The sequence below is a fragment of the Aedes aegypti genome, chromosome 3 (assembly GCF_002204515.2).
Source record: "Aedes aegypti strain LVP_AGWG chromosome 3, AaegL5.0 Primary Assembly, whole genome shotgun sequence".
Taxonomy (NCBI): domain Eukaryota; kingdom Metazoa; phylum Arthropoda; class Insecta; order Diptera; family Culicidae; genus Aedes; species Aedes aegypti.
The window spans coordinates 225899890-225922269 of record NC_035109.1 but is presented as its reverse complement, the minus strand read 5'-3'; the positions used below and the strand labels follow the sequence as shown (position 1 = coordinate 225922269).

The 22380-nt window shown below is 41.3% G+C and overlaps 1 protein-coding gene across 6 annotated transcripts in view; it reads left to right on the top strand.

The window, feature by feature from the left end:
- Positions 1-321: 321 nt before the first annotated feature.
- Positions 322-22380, top strand: part of LOC5574448 (fat-like cadherin-related tumor suppressor homolog) — a 364780-nt gene continuing 342721 nt past the window's right edge. For all 6 annotated transcript variants that reach the window (XM_021848929.1, XM_021848928.1, XM_021848927.1 and 3 more), the window contains exons 1-2: positions 322-1202; positions 17929-20521. In XM_021848929.1, coding sequence (XP_021704621.1) covers positions 357-1202; positions 17929-20521 — 3439 coding nt within the window. In that variant the 5' untranslated portion in view covers positions 322-356. The remainder of the gene's footprint in view (positions 1203-17928; positions 20522-22380) is intronic.

Genomic DNA, 22380 nt, shown 5'->3' with positions numbered 1-22380 from the left:
TGAGAAAACGTCACAAGAATATTGTGCGGAACCGTGATTTATGTTTGGCTCTTTTTGCTTTGCATAACACCTCCGAACCAAGTTGCAGAAAATTTACGTGAATCACTACGTTTCGGGATGATGGTATCCGTGGTTCTCAATCTATGACGGAAGAAGGGGGAAAGTAGTGTCGTATGTGTAATAAAATGCACGTCTGTTTCCCTTCTTCTTCGTCTTCTTGGCATTAGAACCTAATTGGGACAGTTAGGTTTAATCTAAAGAGTTTTGATTTCGTTTTCCCCTGCTAATGCAATCTTTTCTTCTCTCCCCTTTCACAGATGCTGCTCGAGCCTAACATGAGCTAACGCTAGCCGAAGATGGTCCCAGGTGTGGGCGGAGTGTCACGAGCGCGGTTACTCACATTTCTTCTACTGGCCCTGACGGAAGTGATAGCACGCGCTCTAGGCAGCCCCGCTCAAAATTCAAATGTTGGCTTCAACACCCCAAATCCGACCCAGCAGGATGAGGGATTCACGGTGCCCAAATTCACCTTCCAGTTTGCCCACTCGGTGTACAACGTGTCGATCCCGGAGAACAGCGTCGGGAAAACGTATGCCGTGCAACCACCGAACGAAGACCGAATGGGCCTTTACGTAACCCCGGAGCTGGACGTCAAGTACAAAATCGTCAGCGGAGACAAAGACAAGTTCTTCAAGGCGGAGGAACGGCTGGTGGGGGATTTCGCATTCCTCGCCATAAGACTACGCACAAGTAATGTGGTATTGAATCGAGAGAAAGGCGACAGTTATCGACTGGAAGTGAAGGCCACTGCCACCAAGCGAGAAGGCAAGAGTCGGATATCCTTGGAAGCGGATACCGTCATCGATGTCAAGGTGCTAGACACGAATGATCTCAGCCCGCTGTTTTACCCTACCGAGTACTCCGTCACCATCTCGGAGGACACACCCCTGCACAAAAGTATTCTCCGGGTGATTGCCGAGGATGCGGATTTGGGGCTGAATGGGGAAATCTACTACAGTATCCTGGACGAGACGGAACAGTTTGCGGTTCACCCAACAACCGGTGTCATCACGTTGACCCGACCGCTGAAATTCACGGATCGGTCCCTGCACGAACTGACCGTAACGGCCAACGACCGCGGCATAGGGTCCACCAGCCGAAGCCAAGCCAGCAAGGCACGGGTGAAAATTAAAATTCGACAGGTAAGTCAATTGGATGGGAACGAATTTATTTTTATTAAAATATCTGCCATACGACAATGTTGCACGCAATTCACACCGGTGCACTGTGGGTGCGGATGATTAGCTATCGTGTCCGAATTATTGGAAATTGTTGTTTGTCAATTATATCATCCATTACCAACTTCATAATTACCCAAACAAAGTCCAACTTTTAAAAGTAAGCAAGTCAAAAATATATCCTGTTGTCAGCGTCAAGATGATGTCGAAATTTGATATTGGTATCCGGCCATGCACTAACAACTAATTTAGTTGCCAATTATACTGAAGTGTAGGTTTCAGGCGTACGGTCCAAAAACTCAAAGATTTTCCCTTCTTTCAACGCAAGGCAATTGTTACACATTTTTTTATAATTGTTAGTGTCAAAGCAACTAACATTTTAATATGGAATTTTAACTTCCTAAAGTCACAAGCAGTTTTTTGAAGATAAATAGATAGGTACACACTTAAAAATAAATAAAATCACGCCGGACGTAATTCACATTATGACTGAATAACACATGATGTAAGTGATGAGATGATGTAAAAATGGGTTTTCAAAGATGTATTAAAAGAAAAATGTAATTTCACATGATGAAGGACATGAAAACGATACCGCTATGATTGACAGATCCCGAATCAGACACCATCGTTTTTAAAATGTGACACAAATCCACGTCAATTGGCTCGCTTCTTTTATGTGCATCCAAAAGACGTAAAAACACATGATTTTTTCGGAGTGTGTATGGTTATTATTGTCGTTATTGCTGCTTCAATTTCCATCATACATTATTCCTTCTTTCAATGAAACCAAATATCATGAGAATAACATAACTTATATTATTCTAATAATATTTGGTATTGCACTTTCTGATTCTCAGTAAGATATTTTTCCTTCTTTTAGTCATAAACTTTTCTTACGAGTAATCACAGCGAAAGTTGACATTATGAATCCTAATCTTTTCATAACTGGTTTTACAATCTAAAATAGTAGGCTATTCTTGCAATGAGGTCCTAAAAACCTGTCTCTAATTTTAGTACCAAGTAGAAATACATACATGTGTATTCATTTTTTTAATGTACTACTGGACTTCCTCGACACAATAAATGAAGAACAGTCCTTTTTGGAGCTGCGGAGGAAAATCAACAGCATTCAGGGCAAACGCCGAGTGAAAGGTTTTTTTTCCTCAAGATCGATGGATTAAGCACCCGGGACCCATAGACGATCGCAGATGCCCTTGCAGATTACTATCCGCCACCGATAAACATCCGCCAACCTTTTTTAAAGCACTATCCCATCCCACAGTTATGTGTAGATAATTTCCCGACTCCCCCTGATCAAGGATAACTTTTCAACCAACTCTTCTCCATGGCAGAGCTGAATTACGCCTTGAGCAGGATCAATGGTAAGTCAGTCGGATCAGACGAGCTAGGGTACCGAATGCTAAAACACCTTAGTAACAGGGCAAAAAGGAAGCTGCTAGAGTTAATTAATCAATAATGGACTGCCGGTATATTGCCACAAGAGTGGAAGCATACCATTGTAGTCCCCATTACCCAAGTGTTCCAAACCGGCTAACAGTACCTCCATCTACCGCCGAAAGCACTCGCCAGCTGTGCATGTAAAATTGCAGAATGGATGGCAAAACGTCGGCTGATGGAGCACCTTGAGTCCAATAGCCTACCAGGTTACCGCCAACATGCAATCTGGCCAGGGTACGGTACCGGGAATAACCTAACGAACCTCGGAAGTACCCTCGACGACGCAATGGAGGCGCAGGAACACGTAGAAATCATATCCCTCGATTTTGCCAAGGCATACAACCAGGCCTAGGCTCCCAGCATCCTTAAGGTGAAGATGAATCGAAGCCAAACCTCAAATTTTCAAGAGCACGGATCTGGAGAACCGAACACCCGTTTGAGCTGGAAACTTAATCGATTGGTCACCACCAGCGAGTGACCAATCGATGAAGTTTTCAGCTTAAACGGATGTTTGGTTCTCCAGATCCGTGCTCTTGAATATTTGAGGTCTGGCTTCGATTCATCGTCACCTTAAGCAACTAGTAGAATGGGAGAGTATCCTGTCGAATTCTCTCACAAACCGATCCTTCGAGGTCCTGATAAGAAATCACCGATCAAAAGTCACGAGGAAGAGACCGGAGTGCCTCAAGGCTCTGTGATTTTGGTCACCCTTTTTTTTTGTAGCCATGAGTGGGCTCTTGCTGGTACTATCGTTAGGGGTATATGTATTGGTATACGCGGACGACATCTTGCTCTTAGTCACCGGAAAACATTCCGTTCAATCCACCGGAAGCAGCAAGTGGCAGTGAATGCCGTCACCAAATGGGCTAGCAACACGGGTTTTGACATCGCCGTCGCCCCCGAAAATAGCTCAAGACTTTGATTGAATAGCTCATCTGCAACTCAAAACCCACCAAAAACACCGATCACGGCCAACGGAAAGACGGTTGCCTTGAAGAAGGCCCCTAAGTGCCCTTGATTGAAAATTGTTTTTCCACAACCACTTTCTGGCGGTCCAAGGAGAGTAGTACAAGCCGTGCAAACTTGATCCGTAGCTTATCCTCCAAATGGACGACATGTAGCGACCGTGCCACGCGACACCGTGTGGCCGACGCCGTAATTTGTACGGAATCGAGATTACCAGCCGCGCACAGGATAAACTAGTGAAAACACGGGCGCCGACCTACAACAACACCATCTGGGCGATATCTGGACTGCTGACGCAGCTTGCGCAGAAGCCGATGTGATACCTTTCCGGTATAAAGCCGCTCTGACCTTCGGAAACCGCACCGTCAGCTATCTTGAAAGGACCAAGGAAGATGGGTAGACTTGTATCCTCGACCCAAGAGACCCCAGATAGCCCAGAACATTATGACCCATTTCCGGAGACAGTGCAACCCCATGGAAGTACAACCCGCATTCAGAGAGGTACCAAACAGAAAATTCAAATAACATGAGGTCCGATACACCAACGGCTCCAAGCCGCGGCATTCATAGTCGCACTACAGAAATCTATCACAGCCTCCCTGGTCAGTCGTCAGTGACTAGGACAGTGTCTTGTCTGCAATTGCAACCCGAGCAACCGACACCCTTACATACGAAGAATCCAGGCAGCCTTGGATGGCCCATCCACTAGATCCACATTCTTGTGGGATCCCGGTCACTGCGGTATCCTCGGCAATGAGCAAGCTGACATTCTCGCTGTCATCCGCCGTAACAGCTCATCACTATCAAGAAAGATCCCCTGTGATGACGTAAAGTCCTGGCTGAAGGGTGTGGACCGCCTGGTCCGGAGAATAGCACCGGAACAGAGGATTAAAATTAAATAAAAAAAAGACATGACTACATGGCAAGACCATAACACCAACCTGCTCGCCGAGAACAGGTCGCCCTCGTACGGACCATGTACGGCTGGCACACGAAATGGGTAGCACAGGGGGCTGTTTCCACCGCCAGTGCGAGACATGCGGGATACAAAATACTGTCGAACATTGTCTGGTAAACTGTCCTACCCTGGAGCACCTAAGAATAACGCACGAGGTCGTCGGTATCGACAAGGACCTCCAAAAAGGCGCGATAAATCTACACATCTCCTACTATTACAATCCCTGCTACGGAACTTGCACAAAATTCAACATCACCAGCGAAACGAACGCAACATGAGCTCTGTTAATTGTACAATGTTACTCCCCCTCTTCCTCCTTGCCATCAAATCCCCTTTATACACGGAGATGAACCAGCGTCTGGCTGAAGTTCCCCATAATAAAGACACAATCAATCAAATCAATTTAGAAATAAGGTTTGAATTCTTACTAATATTATTTCTCCAAACCGTGTGAAAGTTACTTACGTTGATTTGAAGAAGAAGTCGAGCAATTTGACTCTATAACATATCCCCGATGTCGGATGTAGCAACTGCATACGCGCAGCACTTCGAGGCTGCATTACCGGAAGAGGATGAGCTAGATGAAGCTCCTCTTGAGGACTGCTGGAGAACAGTGAATACAGCCATCAACAATGCAGCTGAGAGTAACGTCGGGTACGTGGGACGGAGTCGACGGAACGATTGGTTCGACGACGGATGTAGGCAGATTCTACAGGCGAATAATGCAGCGCGGGCGGTCGAGCTGCAGCAAGAGACCCGGCAGAACGTGGAACGTTAACGGCAACAGCAGACCCACCTCTTTCAGGAGAATAAACGCCGCCGTGCGAGGAGATGGAACAGCTGTGCCAGTCTCAAGAAACAGTTCTATCAGAAGCTCAACGCAAACCGCAACGGCTTCGTGCCACGAGCTGAGATGTGCTGTGCTGTGTGGATAAGGATGCATTTTGACGGACGTGCGTGCGTTGATCGAAAGGTGGAAGCAGCACTTCGACCAACAGCTGAATGGCGCTGAGAGCTCAGGCAATGAAGGTCGGGACAAAGGACAAAATGCCTTGGTCAGTACTACGGACGATGGATACCACCCAGCCCCCACTTTGAGCGAGGTAAAGGAAGCCATTAACCTGCTCAAGAACAATAAAGCTGCTAGTAAGGATGGTATCGGAGTTGAACCCATAAAGATGGGCCTAGAGAAGCTGGCCATTTGGCTGCACTGGCTGATAGACACAATCTGGGAAACAGAACAGTTACCGGAGGAGATGAAGTAAGGAGTAATATCTACAAAAAAATGACAAGTTAGATTGTGAGAACTTTCGAGCGATCACCATTCTTAATGCGGCCTACAAAGTATTACTCCAGATCATCTTCCGTCGTCTGTCACCTATAGTTAACGAGTTCATGGAAAATTATCAAGCCGGCTTCGTTGACTGCCGATCGACAACGGACTAGATCTATTCTGTATGGCAAATCCTCCAAAAATGTCGTGAATACCAGGTCCCAAAGCATCACCTTTTCATCGATTTCAAGGCGGCATACGATAGTATCGACCGCGTAGAGCTATGGAATATCATGGACGAGAACAGCTTTCCCGGGAAGCTCACGAGACTGATAAGAGCAATGATGGAAGGTATGCAAAATTGTGTGAAGGTTTCAGGTGAACATTCCAGTTCATTTGAATCCCACAGATGACTACGACGAGATCCAGTCAATTTGTTTGCTTTTTTTTGACCTTCAAGAGTTTTGTTCTGTATTCAAGTTCACGTAGAAGTTTGGTTGTTCAAGTTCTTTCTGAAATTTTGTGTGTTTCATGATCAATAGGTAAAAGTTTTTTTTATTTATTTATTCTACAATATTTATTCCATTTTTAAAATATCTCTTGTTAAAACCGATAGGGGTGCACACTCAATCTGTTCGGTAAAAATAACTGGGTTTTAGAACTACCGAAAAAGTCAGTAAACTAAAATAAATGTCAGAAATCGGAAAACGGAGATTTTTTACTGAAATTTTGCAGAGAGCTTTCTTTTTATATCATATATCGATAAAAAATAAAACATGGTGAAATTAGATTTTCAATTACGCGTGGCGATAGTTTTCATTTTACTGACTTTTTCGGTAGTTCCAAAACCCAGTAAAATTTCACCAACCCCAGTAATTTAATCTAAGTGTGTGATGAGGGTCAAAATATGCGGGTCAATCAAATGCAACATTGAAAATAAATTTCCGAGTTGATGTTTATTCTTTCATTTTTCTTGTGTCTATTATAGTTTATTTCCGCAAAAAAAAATATCCAATCAACGTTTTATTAAATTCATCAGTAGTTTCAACAAATTTTCAATTTTTCGTCCAAATTTTGAACCTTTCTCCAACTATTCACCACCAGCAGCTATATAGCAACAACGGCAGCGACCGCAAGCGTTTATTAACAGCCATATATCATGGCAATAAAGTAGGGATTTTTTTCGCTCTCCTGCGCCAAACTCAATTGGTTTTATTTATGGCAGCGCTGGGACGACGACTCCGGATTGTTGTAATAATTTCCCATCCTTATGCATATGAATGAGTCACATCTGAATAGCGGGGATGCTCACTGGGGGAATCCTTTCCGGAAAAGAGTTGGAATGACTTTTTCTTACTGAAAAAAGCCTCTAACCAAAACCGATGGAGACATCGCCCACTTCTAAAACGAAACCTTGCGACATCGAGCTTCGGAAGATGTATTTGAACATCTCAGTCGCGGATACGATGGCTAGGAGCAATGGGGGTAAAATCAACACCTTAAGGATTTTGTAATGAAAAAAAAAACCGATAAATTTGTATCGTGGAAATAGCGTTTTTTAATTTATTTTTGCGGAATAAAGGAATAGAGAATAGTGTCGGTTAATACCAAATCAGTCGTATAAGGGAAAACAATTTACTAAAGAATGCGCCTTCTCTGTTCTCAGTTGGGTGCCTTATTTACCATCACTTCCCCTATCTGGAAACAGCGCGAAACAATTACGGAATTTCGCTGTGCAGTTGCAACAGAAACCAACTTTTTTTTTTGCCGAACAAGGTTCATGTGAAGGTAACACCCGGTGCAATTTTTCGGCGGAATTCAATATTTATGCCTGCGAGACAATTATTATTGTTATTGCCCACCGTTTCATATCATATTCCTTAAATTGTACTTTCTACCGTTCTGTTACGAGGTCAGCATTCGGTGTGCGCCATTGCAGTCGTAACTTTTCGGATTTAATAAGGTTTTATGGCGAAATGCGAAAAATCAACGAGTAATGGGAGAGGGTCGGGGAAGTGCAATTTTGCTCCCGGTTGTAGAAAATTATGGTGAGATATCATGGTATGCTTCTTTTGTCGTAAACAATTCGAATGATTATAAAAAGTAGTGAGCTCGATTAATGTTTTGCTGTATCTAGCATAATGTCTGAACAAAGTGTTCCAGGTTCATGTTTCACTCCGTTCAATGTAGAGGTAATGGTCTCATAACCTGTGTCTGAGAATGGCAATTTTACATCGAACTATATTACTAATCTTTGTGAGAAAATTTTTGTTTAAATTGCACTCAGTATGAATGCATGCATGCAATGTTTTGGCAAGCCTCGTTGAATAAGTTTACGACTTGCCATATCATTATGCACCTTGTTGTGTTAATCAAATCGATACAAATCCGCTAGAAATGTAAGAATTTCTTATCTTGCAATATGATTGTTTAATGAATCGACGAGTTTATGGCGCATTGTTATTCTTCTTCTTCTTTTTGGCATAACGTCCTCACTGGGATAGAGCCTGCTTCTCAGCTCAGTGTTCTTAAGAGCACTTCCACAGTTTGCCAAAGTTGCCATTTTCGCATTCGTTTATCGTGTGGCAAGTACGATGATACTTTAGACCCAGGGAAGTTAAGGAAATTTTTTATTTCGAAAAAATCCTGGACCGATCGGGAATCGAACCCGAGAGTAAAATCAAAAATTATTCTTAGTTCCAGCTTGGTTGCGGAAAATGGATCCCATTTCGTTACAATGCATGGAACAGTTGTGTTCCTTGTAAAGCGGTGCTTCCTGTAGTTTCAAGTTTCATAGTGCAAAACCTTATTTTGTACAACTGTTCAAAATAGGTACAATTACATGCTTCGAAATCCGTAACGTTTTTCCTTACACAAAACCAACCTCCCAAATTTCAGCCAGAAACATTGTAGCCATCCACAGTTGTCGATGTCTTTATCCGAAATAGTTGGTAATTTTTTCGACCACCACCCCGTTGTAAATTGCCTTCTTTAGTCATAGTCAGCTGTAACTAGGCGACACATTGCCTAGCGATTCCCTATCCCGTATTTCCGCTAGGTGGACAACAATCCCTCTCCAGGAGGCGAAACGTTTCCGCTAGCTAGGAAGCCCGCATCGCAATATGGGAAATACTTCTGCATCGGTGAGCAAAACAGTGCACCATTTTACATATTTAGCAAGAACCCAAAAGCTCGATGCATTCTGCGGTGGCCTTTTTAACAACGACAACAACAACGATCCGACAAATGGACGGACGGTTGCTCTCGAATAGGATGCATCCCGTGCAGTTGTCATGCTGTCCGTTCTAACTCAAAATGGGTGCCCGACTTGCAAATCGTATCAAAATTATATCATAATTGAATCATATGTTATTGTTGTTAATCAACGGTAGACTTAAAATTTGCTTCATTCTATGGTGTTGCCTTATGTTCGTGACGCGGTCAAATCTTTTGTTGTGCTCAGCACTAAAGCAATAAAGAATCGTCATTCATTATTATTATTATTTTAGCTTTATTAAGGAGATTTTCAGCCCTAGGCTGGTTCATCTCCGCCTCGTCATTCAATTCATTGGAAAAAAAATGACATAGTTAGTTGATACTTCTTCTTCTTATTTTTTGACATTTCGTACTCACTGGGACAAAGCCTGCTTCTCAGCTTAGTGTTCTTATGAGCACTTACACAGTCTGGACCGACCGGGAATCGAATCCAGACACCTTCAGCATGAATTTGCTTTGTAGTCTCAAACTCTAACCAGTCGGCTAATGCAGCCCACAGACGCTCATACGGTTTGACCAACATTGACTCCGCCCTCAAGTTAGTCAAACCGATTTATGTTGCTGCAACCGTTTGACCGACTGTCAAAATTCGTTACAGCACCAATATATTTCTTCGCATGTTTTGAACGATCACGGCAAGTCCAGTGATTATGTGATTGTTATTTTTATTCGAATTGTGTGACAGTGAGAGGGCATGTTTCTACGATTTTTGGACAACAATCACAGTGAGGAAGAGCAGAACTTTTAAAATGTAAGTACCGGAAGAAATAAAAATTGATGAGGAATCCAAAATTCTGAAGAATTCTAAGATTATGACGGGGGTTATTTTGAACAGTCTTTAGTGGTTTCTTCTAGTTATTCTACTTTGAAGTTTTTTTTTTCAGGAATCTGTGGGTTATATTAAGGATTCCACCAAATATTCTTCATGAGATTCTACCAGGAATTTTACCAATATTCCTCTAGAAATTCATCCACAGTTTCGACAAGTAATTCTCCGGGGAAAATTCTTCAGGTATACCTTCAGGTGGCATTCTTCCAGTGATTCTTTCAATGGTTCCTCTACTAATCATTCAGGATTTCCTTCACTGATTCCTTCAAAAATCAATCCAAAAATACCTCAAGTGATTTCTGCAGTAATTTTTCAGAGCTCACTCCAAGGCTGCCTACAAGAATTCCTCCAAAGATTGCTATAACCATTACATCAAAGATTCGTTCAAAAATTCTTCTCAGCTAGTTTCAAGGATTACATCATGTATTATTCAGGAATCACATCCCGAATTCTTTCAAATACTTCTCAAAAAATTCGTCACCAGAAATTCCACCACGGATTTCACAAGGACTTTTTACAGGGCTTCCTACTAGGACTCCTCCTTATATTCCCCCAGGTGTTGCTTCAGAAATTCCAAAAGGAATTTCTTCAGCAATTAATTATTGTATGTTTTCTACGGAGTCCTCCAGAGATTTACCCAAAAAATTCCCAAGAATTTTATAATGCTTCCTTCAAGTATTCCAACAAAAAATCTTCCAAATATTTATTTAGAAATCTCCAGTGAAACTCAAAGAGATTGCTCAATGAATCCCTCCCAAGAAATTAACACAGGAATTCGATCAAACATTCCACCAGGAATTGCTCGTATCAGAAATCTTCTACTTATTCTTCTAGTGATTTCCCTAGGAATACCTCCAAAAAATACTTCAGCCATTAATACAACCATTATTGCAGGTATTGCTTGAGGGAGTCCTACACGATTTCCGCTAGAATTTTCTTGAATACAGTCGAATTTCGTTCGTTGCACTATGTTTAATTGCACTTCGTTTAAATTGGGCTCCCATTAGTCTAAAACGAATACAAGCGTCACTTTCTGACATAAAGCGAATTTTGTCAATTTCCTTTCTTCTAGATAAATTGACAGCACAAAACTCAGCCCGATTAGTGAATGTATTTCCCTAGCTGGGCTATAGCTTTCGTGCAACGAGCGAAAGTTGACTGTAATTCCTACAGAAATACAAACTCTTACAGTGATTTTACCCAGAATTTCTCCAAGGATTCATCAAGGACTTCCTCCAGGAATCCCACCAGGAAACTTTCAGGGATTCCACAAGAAAGAATTGAGAAAATTTCCTACACGGGATTTCCCCAGGAATTCCTGTAGAGATTCCGCTTGCATTTTTTTGAGATGTTCCCTCAGGTTATTCTCAGAGGATTATTCTAGGGTTTCTTCAATAAATTATTTCATAAATTCTTCCAGTGTTTCCTTTAAACATTCTCCATTGTGTCCCTGACGGGACCCGAATGCCTCACCTGGGATTTTTGAAAGAATTACTTCAAAAAAAAAAATTCGCTGAGGATTCCTCAGAGAATTTAACCATCAATTCCTTCCAGTATTTTTTGAAGGATTTTTTTCCAAGGAGTGACTCTCTCTGGCAGTGTAGCCATAGATAATCCTATAGGATACCCTTAAAAAGTTCTTCAAGAGATATATTAAGGAATTTCTCCTGTGAACTTTCTGGGAAAATCTGCAGTGATTTCTTTGGTGATTCCTCCAAGGATTCCGCAATAAACAGTTCCATGATTTTTTTCAGTTATTTTTCTTTAAAATCCTTCCAGGGATTCAACCTGAAGACATTCAGAGAAATGCTTTGTTTAATCCTCTTCGTTATAGGATCCTTGGAGATCATCTTGGCGGAATCTTTAGAGGATTTTTTTTCCGAATGTTTTGTTTGAGAAGAACCTCTAGATGATTTTTTTAATTCTCGGTAAAATCACTGAAAAAATATTGGTGGAGTTTCTGAAAGAATTTCTAGTGGAATTTCTATGAGAATTTCGGCTGGAGTTCTTGAAGGCTTTCCTGATGGAAATCATGGAGAATTATCTGGGTGAATTACAGATGCAATCCATGGAGGAACATCTGGTGGAATCCTTAGAGGTGTTCCTGGAGGATTTTTAGTTGGAATCCTTAGAGGATTTTAGAGGGATTCTTAGTTGGAACCCGTTGGGATAATCCTAGCGGAATTTTCGAAGGAATTTCTGGTAGGGTTTGTTTTTTGAGTCCCATGAGGAACTCGTCTTAGAGTCACTGGTTGATTCCCAAATTACTTGTGGTTCCTTATAAGAAATATTTGGTAAAATTGCCAATTGTTAGAGATTTTTTAGGTTGGGAACCACTATTGTCCCCAACCAGGCTTTTTCTTGGGCCTCAGCGCACAGTATTTCGATCGGCCGAAATCGTGAACTTAATTCTGTAGCACCTTTAAACGTGATTTTTTCGGAATGGTGTCTTCGGACGAAAATTTACTAAAAATATAGCGCATATATTGACGGTAAATGTTAGTTCGCAACTTTGCCACGGGCGGCGCTGCGAAAATATTTTTTTTTGAAATGACGATCTTTAAATATGATGTCTTCGGCAAAGTTGTAGATATTTCAAATACAAAGAACTCTACCAGAGCCACCTAGCGTGTATTCAGCCGCATTTCCAAAATACGGGAGTATTTTATGAACGACCCCCTAAAACTAGTTTTTTTTCGATATTTTGAAAATACGAAGTTTCCGGTAGCAACAATGTTCTACAAAATTATGTAAACAGTAAAAATTAATTCATTCTCTAGAAGACACTAGGTTTCTAAAGATCAAGGAAAAGCAGTTATAACCGTTTAAGTGCAAAAATCAGTCATTTTTGGGGTCCGTGTATTTATTTGGGTGGCAGCTGGTGGCAGATGAAACCTAGTAGGATTCAAAATACATCATTAGTAGTTGTAAATGTCGATTGTGCCATTAGTATCCACGAGTATCCCTTTTACTTAGAGGAAGTGTCATCAATGACTCTTATTACCCTGTAGTACTTAGTTATATGATGGGTAGAGGGCTATGTGGCTCCAAACTTCTTCTTTTTTTCTTCTTGACACATTCTTCATTCCTAATAATATGCCTGATGAAACCCCTTATAAAATCCCAAGAAAAATCCTGATGGAATCCTTTGGGGAATCCCTGATATAATCTCTAGATTAATTCTAGGTGCCGAAGAAACTCCTGGTGGAATCCCTAGCGAAATTTCTGATAAAAAAACCGTAGGAATTCCAGGTGGAATTTCTGAAAAAAAAGAACTCCTGTTGAAATCCCCAGAGTAACTCCTGATACAATCTCTGGAGAAACTTTTGATAGAACCACGGGAAGAATCTCAGGTGATATTTATGAAGGAACAATTGATGGAATTCCTGAAGGAACTCTTGAAGGAAACATTAGAGGAATTTCTGATAAATTCCCTACGAGAGTTCCAGATGAAATCCCTGTAAGAATTCCTGATATGATTCCTAATAGAACTTCTGGTAGAATCCTTTCGAGGAACTCCTGATATAATCTCTAGAGGTATTCCAGGTGAAGTCTCTGAAGAAACTCTTGATGAAGAGGAAAAATCTGATGGAAGCCCTGAAGGTACTCTTGAATGAATTCCTTTAGGAACTCCTGATGGAATCCTTGGAGGAGCTCCTGATGGAAACTTTTAAAGAATTCCTGAGGATATAATTGACAAAACCCCTGATGAAATCATTGGAGGGACATCTGATGCATTCCCTAGAAGTGTTCCTGATGGAATGTCTATAGGAATCCCTGATGAAGTCCCTGGAAAAATTCCTTATAAGATTTCTCATAGAATGCTAGAGCTCCGGAGGATCTCCTGATGGAATCCTTGGAGGAAATCCTTAAGATATTCTTGAAGGCACTCCTGATGAAATCTTTGAAGGAGCACGTGATGAATTTCCTAAAAGAATTTCTGATGAAATCCCTGGAGGAATTCAGTGATAAGATTTCTGACGGAATTCCTGATAGAATTCTTAGAGGATCTTTTTATGGTATCCGTAAAAGAAATCCTAATGAAATTCCTCGAGGAACTCCCCATATAATCTCTCCCTGGAGAAACTTCTGATTGAATCCCTAGAAGAACTCTTATGGAAGCCCTAAAAATATTCCTGATGAAATCCCTAGAGGAATTGCTGATCGAATCCTTGAAGAAACTCCTAATGAAATCCTTAGAAGAACTCCTGATAGAATCCTTGGAGAAATTCCAGGTGGAATCTCTGAAGGAACTCTTTATGGAATTCCCGGAGAAACTTTTAATGGAATTGCTAGAGGAACTCCTGATAGAGAAGTTTCAGGTGGAATCCATGAAGGAACTCATGATGGAATCCCTAGAAGAACATCTGGTGAAATCCCTAGAGGAACTTCCGATAGAATTCATACAGGAACCCTGATGGAACTCCTGATGTAATCCTTCGTGGAACTCATGATTGAAACTTTAGCAGTACTCTTGATGGAATACCTGGAGGAAATTTTGATGGATTTCCTGGTGGAATCTCTGATGAAATTCCTGGTGTAATCTCTATAACAACTTCTGTTAGAAACTCTCCTGATGGAATCCCTGGAAGAACTCTAAAAGGAGTCCCCCCTGAATGATTTCTTAGAGGAAATCAGGATGGCTTTCTTGTAGGAATTCCTGGTACAATCCCTGGAGCAACTCCGTATTATGGAATCATCGATAAAACTGCTGGTGTATTTGCTAAAGAAATAAGTTAAAAATTGTAGGAAATGCCAGTGGAATATATAGAAACAACTACATGAGCGCACATTTGCTAGATCACCATCTCACCGACGCTATGTAAATTCACACATTTTGACTTGCCACTCATCTGAATCCGTAGCTCATGGGACGTCGAAGCTTCAATTTGACAAGCTGACGTTCATGTTCGTGCAGCATCCCTACAGACGGTGCGATCAGTTCGTCAATTGGCTCCGCCCACCGGTGGTTTGAGAAAAACCAATCTCGTTTGATTTTGGCCGACGGATTCGGCAACCGTCAAATCGGTTTCACAAACTGACAGATTGGTTCGTCAAGCAGCATCACACACGGTCCAACATAGCACCAACAAAAGTTGGTAAACCATCTGAGCGTCTGTGGGGTGCATAAGAGCGTTTGATCCAGATGCCATTGTTCAATTATAAAAGATATGCTGGAACGAAAAATGTGCATTTGTAAGGTTCAAATTGGCACGTAACTACAGCGTGGCATTACGTTTGCTGGAATTTGAATTCAAACGGTTGCTTTGGTGTTATGAAATAGGAATGGCCGTTTTGCCCCACGAGTTGATTAAAATTTAAGTCCTTCAATACGCTTTTTAGAGATAAATTCAACACTTTTTTCACATGGAATACAAACTATGGCAGTATTCTCGGTGATAGTTTCAAAAGTTTTGTTGTTTATCGACCTGAAAAATTACCTAAAAAATAACACAAAATTGCAACGAAAACAGCAAAAAACGTTTCTTGAGTTTTTTACGATTTTCGACAGGAAAAAAACTCAAAATATAAATAGAGAAGCATTTTAATACATTTTATTTTAACTCGGGTGAAAAAATGCGTTCTGAAGCACGTCGTTCGTTAAAATCGAGGGTGGCGCGTTTTACCCCAACGGCGCATTTTATACACAGTTTCTCTACATGTTATTTGTTACTAATATGTTAATATGATAGTTACGGTGCTAGTGGACTTCCTGAAAATCCACTGAGATTCCTTCGGAAGCTCAATGAGACTTCTTCGAATATTCCTCTGATATGCTTTAAGAAACATGTCTTGGGTTATTCCGATTGATCTGAGACTCAATTAAAAAATCAACTGTCAGATCCTTCCTTTCAAGTTCTTAGGATTCTTACGGATATTCTTCTGTGACTCTTTCGTACATCCTTATGGAATTCTTCCCGAAATCCCTGTGGAATACTTTCGGAAATCCTATTGAAAAACCTCCAGATGTCTCTCGGGGATTTATTTGGAAATTTTTTTTTTATGGAAATCTATCCTAAATTTTTCGAGTAATTTATCTGATATTTATCCGAAAATCCCTCTTATCAGTTAATTTCCTTGGAAATTTCCTAAAATCCCTGGTCGAATCTTGTGGAAATTGCTTTTGAATTCAAATGGAAATCCCTTACGAAAACTTCTGGACAGCCCTCGGCGACTTTTAAAAAATACCTCTGAGATTCTTCCGGAAATCTTTCTGAGAATCTTCTGAAAGTTATTCTTAAATAGTTCCAGAATTTCCTTTCGAAATTTTTCCAATAAAATTCAGCTCTGGAATTATTCTGGAAAATATTCATGAACTCTTCTGAAAAGCTGGGAGTTTCCTGAAAATCTTTCAGGGATTCTTGTGAAATAGCTTTTGGGATTCTTAAAGATATCACTGTAACATACATTCAAAAACCATTTGGAATTCTTCCAAACATCATCATGTGATTTCAGATTTTTACGAAAATCCTTCAATAATTCCTTTAGAAATCTTCCTGGAAATATATCAGTAATTTCTCTGTGATTCTTTTGCAAATCGTACTGCGATTAATCCGGAAATCTTACTATAATCCAAACAAAAAAATCTTAGAAGAATTTCCAGAGAGATATTTTGAAGAATCCTAGCTTTTTTTCGAAGAATCCCAATGGTATTTCTAAAAAAAAATCAACTTTCAGTAGAATCTTTGAATCTCAGCAGCATTGCTTGAGAAACTCTAGAAAAATGTGTGGAAATTTTTTTTAAAAGATATTTTGAAGCTTTCCAACAGAATTTTTGAAAGCAATTTACAGATATACCAGAAGATTTTTTGCAAGAATACTAGGGAGATACTCGAATGAATAATCACAGAGTTTTCTTGAAAAATTCAGGATGCTCCTGGATCCTAGAAGTAATTTGGAAAGAGTTTCTTTAAGAATCCTCGAAAAAATCTAGTAGGAAGGATTTGGAGGATCCTCAGAAAGATTTCCGAAAGAATACCAGAAGGTTTTCTGAATCCTTCAAAGATATCCAGAAGAGTTTCAACAGGCAGCGTCCATTTATTACGTAACGCTAAAATTGAAAATTTGTTTTTTTTGCATGAAAAATTTAAATTTTTTGTATGAGCCGTTACGCCCCCCTCCCCAAGAGCGTTACGTAATTTGTGGATGCCGTCACACGATTTTTGGAAGAGCCCCAGAAGTATTTGAAGGATATTGACGTACAAATCACAGTGGCGTTTCTATGAGAATTTCGGAAAGATTTTCGGAAGAATCCTCAAAAGATATCCGTAAATATAACAAAATAAATTTCCGAAAGCATCATAGATGATTTCCGGAAAAATTCCAGAAGCATTCTCGTAAGAATCCCAGCAGTATTTCCGAAAAAAAAATCTAGAGTTATTTTTGGAAGAATTCTAGAGGAATTTCTAGTAGAGTCCTAGTAGAACTTTTGGAGAAAAGCATCTGGAATCTGGCTATAATGCAAATTTTTAGTTTGTTTTTTAACATCATTCTGCATCTAATTCATAACATTTGATAGATCGTAGCTCATCAAGTCACAATTCCGTTAGTTCCAGCTGGTCGGGTGGCTCACACCGAATATGTGGGGAACATTTTGAGCCGGGTTGCAATTTTTAGAAATGAAGCTGTTGTACAACGGCTGCAACGGCAGCACAATTTTCAGCTCTCTGTCCCCGAAAAGAATGGCTTCGAATAAAATTCACTCAAACGATTCGTTCGACCGGATAGGCATTTCTATCCGGGTTTACTGCCGGTGGTGGTGGTGGTGGCGAGGTGGCGGGGAAAATAGTGCGCACATTTGAATTTTTCATTTTCCATACATTCCGAATGCATAGAAATCTAGGCACAGATGACACATGGCTCTTTTATGGTGCTGCGTTGTATGATTTACTGAGCTATTTCGTTTTTTTCTCTCATGTTTTTGCAGGTCAATCTGTTTGCCCCGGACATCTATGTGCAGTCGCTGCCGGACATTCTGGAGAATTCCAACACAAACATATTTGGAATCGTTCGGGTTGAGGACAAGGACAAGGGCATCCACGGTCAGATCAAAAGTCTGGATATCGTGGACGGCGACCCAGATGGACACTTTCGCATCAAACCCACTGCACGGCCCGGTGAGTTCGTCATCGAAGTGCACCGACTGCTGGACCGTGAATCTGCCCCTGCAGGGTATAATTTAACGCTGAAAGCAGTGGATCGAGGGATTCCCCCGAAGAAAAGCTACAAAACCATCCCGGTGCACTTGGCTGACATCAACGACAACGCTCCGGTTTTCAACCGCGAAATTTACGAGGTCTCCGTACCGGAGACGTCCCCGCCCAACACTCCCGTGATAAGACTGAAAGTAACGGACAGAGATGAGGGCAAAAATGCTCAAGTCTTCCTGGAAATTGTGGGAGGCAACGAGGGTGGAGAATTTCGAGTGAATCCGGAAACTGGAATGCTTTACACGGCGGTGCCCTTGGATGCCGAAATGAAGGCGTTCTACACTCTGACCGTTTCGGCGATTGATCAGGGTAATACGGGCACGCGGAAGCAGTCCTCAGCCAAAGTTAAAATAAATGTTCAGGACACTAATGACAATGATCCTATATTCGAAACAAACAATATGACAATATGGGTAGACGAAAACGAACCGGCTGGAACAACAGTAACGAAAGTGACGGCTCGGGACAAGGACTTGGGCGAGAATGCATACATATCGTATAGTATAGCGAACTTAAACGATGTCCCGTTCGACATCGACCACTTCTCCGGTATAGTGAGAACATCGAAGCTTTTGGATTACGAAAGCATGCGACGAGAGTACGTCTTGCGAGTCCGGGCCTCAGATTGGGGCCTGCCCTATCGACGACAAACCGAAATGCAGCTGATCATCAAGTTGCGCGACGTAAACGACAATCGACCACAGTTCGAGCGTATCGACTGTGTTGGACGAATCCCACGATACACGCCGATTGGGACGGAGATCTTCAACCTCTCGGCGATGGATTTCGACTACGGAAGCGTTATGACGTACCGAATGGTAGGGGGTAATGAGGATGGTTGTTTCAATCTTGACGCGGGGAGTGGCGTCATAACTATTGGTTGTGATTTGAACGATATCGGCGTTGAATTCCGGGAAGTGAACGTAACGGCTACGGATGGCACACATTACGCTGATACCGCGAGAATACAGATTAGTTTGGCACGAAATAAGCGGAACTTGGGTGGGAACTTGAAGGCAGAGGACGGAGCTTCGTTCGAATGTCGGGAAACTGGTGTCCGACAACGGCTCGTAGATATTCAAGCATCCGCGGAGAGAAACAACATGCCCGGGAAAGATGTTAGCAATGGTGACGACTTCGCTATGATGCCAAGTAGATACGGCGAGAATGTTCATGCTCCTGAGTTTGTGGAACTTCCTATGGAAGTTAAAGTCAACGAGTCAATTCCGTTGGGTACGACAGTTACGTGGATCAAGGCCAGAGATCGCGATCTTGGGTACAATGGGAAGCTAGTGTTCGGAATATCCGGAGGTGACGACGATTCTGTTTTCCGATTAGATCCCGATAATGGTGAACTCAAAATAATTGGATATCTGGACAGAGAACGTCGCGACGAATATTTGCTCAACATCACGGTCTATGACTTGGGAAAACCACAAAAATCCGTGTCAAAGGTGCTCCCTATAACTGTATTAGACGAAAATGATAACGTACCGAAATTTGAGAAATCTTTGGCCAGTTTTCGTGTAACCGAGAATGCTTTGAACGGAACAATCATCTTCCGAGTAAACGCTACCGATGCTGACTTGGGTATCAACGCAAAAGTGACCTACAGCATGATTACGGACACAAAAGACTTTCGAGTTGACCCGGAAACAGGTGTTCTCTCCGTAATTGCTCCATTGGACCGCGAACGTCAAGAAGTTTACGAACTACGAATTCGAGCAACCGATGGAGGAGGCAATCAGGATACACCCGCCCTCTACTCCGAAGCTCTAGTGCGAGTCACTGTGGATGACATCAACGATAACGCTCCCGAGTTCAGCGTTCAAGACCTTAACGTCCGAATACGCGAAGATGTGCCCAAGGGGACAGTCGTCACCGTGGTCTCTGCCATCGATTTGGATAGCGGCCCCAACAGTGAAATCATGTACAGCTTCGGTGAAAACGGAGACGGTGAAGGCTCTTTCAGAATTGACAAGCTCTCCGGCACAATAAGAACGGCCAAACTTTTAGACTTTGAAGAACGCCAGGTGCATAGTTTGATAGTGAAAGCAATCGACCGGGGTACCCCTTCATTGTCGTCCGAAACTTCTGTGATTGTGGAAATAATCGATGTGAACGAAAACCGATACGCTCCGCAGTTTGATGACTTTGTTCTCATTGGTACAATTACGGAGAACAAACCTCCGGGCGCACATGTGATGCAGGTGGTTGCCAAAGATAACGATCCACCCGGTCCGGATTCCAGAGTGAACTATTCCATCAAAGGTGGTGATGGTCTGGGAATATTCGCCATTGATAACGAAGGTAAGTCAGATCGAAATTATTTTCCAATCAATTCCAATCCGATGAAAGCTAACCACATCCTGCATTTTTGATTCAATGTATTCCAATAAATCCGCCTAAAATCCGAAATGAAATTGTTCGGGACAAGTAAACCGATCAAAAGCCCATTTCCTAGACTTGGAAGCAATTTATGCAACGTGAGAATGGATTTGATAATTAGAAATTTCATATTCACCAACCATGGCAGATTGTGTTTGTGTGAGTGTAATTTTGCAGCACCCAAAACGAAAACGAGATCCGGTCCATGATTGCCTCAAATCCAGGCAAACACGTACCACTAACTATTGTGCATAGCAGCACAGATGATTGAAATCGTGCAAACTCATGCTCAGTTTCAACGAGGCGTTTTCCTTTAGGTCAAAAATAGAAAGGTCGAATGAATTTCGATTCGATTTCGATTTGATTTCGATTCGATTCGATTTCGATTCGATTTCGATTTGATTTCGATTCGATTCGATTTCGATTTGATTTCGATTCGATTTCGATTCGATTTCGATTCGATTTCGATTCGATTTCGATTCGATTTCGATTCGATTTCGATTCGATTTCGATTCGATTTCGATTCGATTTCGATTCGATTTCGATTCGATTTCGATTCGATTTCGATTCGATTTCGATTCGATTTCGATTCGATTTCGATTCGATTTCGATTCGATTTCGATTCGATTTCGATTCGATTTCGATTCGATTACGATTCGATTTCGATTCGATTTCGATTCGATTTCGATTCGATTTCGATTCGGTTTCGAATCGATTTCGATTTCGATTCGATTTCGATTCGATTTCGATTCGATTTCGATTCGATTTCGATTCGATTTCGATTCGATTTCGATTCGATTTCGATTCGATTTCGATTCGATTTCGATTCGATTTCGATTCGATTTCGATTCGATTTCGATTCGATTTCGATTCGATTTCGATTCGATTTCGATTCGATTTCGATTCGATTTCGATTCGATTTCGATTCGATTTCGATTCGATTCGATTCGATTTCGATTCGATTTCGATTCGATTTCGATTCGATTTCGATTCGATTTCGATTCGATTTCGATTCGATTTCGATTCGATTTCGATTCGATTTCGATTCGATTTCGATTCGATTTCGATTCGATTTCGATTCGATTTCGATTCGATTTCGATTCGATTTCGATTCGATTTCGATTCGATTTCGATTCGATTTCGATTCGATTTCGATTCGATTTCGATTCGATTTCGATTCGATTTCGATTCGATTTCGATTCGATTTCGATTCGATTTCGATTCGATTTCGATTCGATTTCGATTCGATTTCGATTCGATTTCGATTCGATTTCGATCGATTCGATTCGATTTCGATTCGATTTCGATTCGATTTCGATTCGATTTCGATTCGATTTCGATTCGATTTCGATTCGATTTTCGATTCGATTTCGATTCGATTTCGATTCGATTTCGATTCGATTTCGATTCGATTTCGATTCGATTTCGATTCGATTTCGATTCGATTTCGATTCGATTTCGATTCGATTTCGATTCGATTTCGATTCGATTTCGATTCGATTTCGATTCGATTTCGATTCGATTTCGATTCGATTTCGATTCGATTTCGATTCGATTTCGATTCGATTTCGATTCGATTTCGATTCGATTTCGATTCGATTTCGATTCGATTTCGATTCGATTTCGATTCGATTTCGATTCGATTTCGATTCGATTTCGATTCGATTTCGATTCGATTTCGATTCGATTTCGATTCGATTTCGATTCGATTTCGATTCGATTTCGATTCGATTTCGATTCGATTTCGATTCGATTTCGATTCGATTTCGATTCGATTCGAT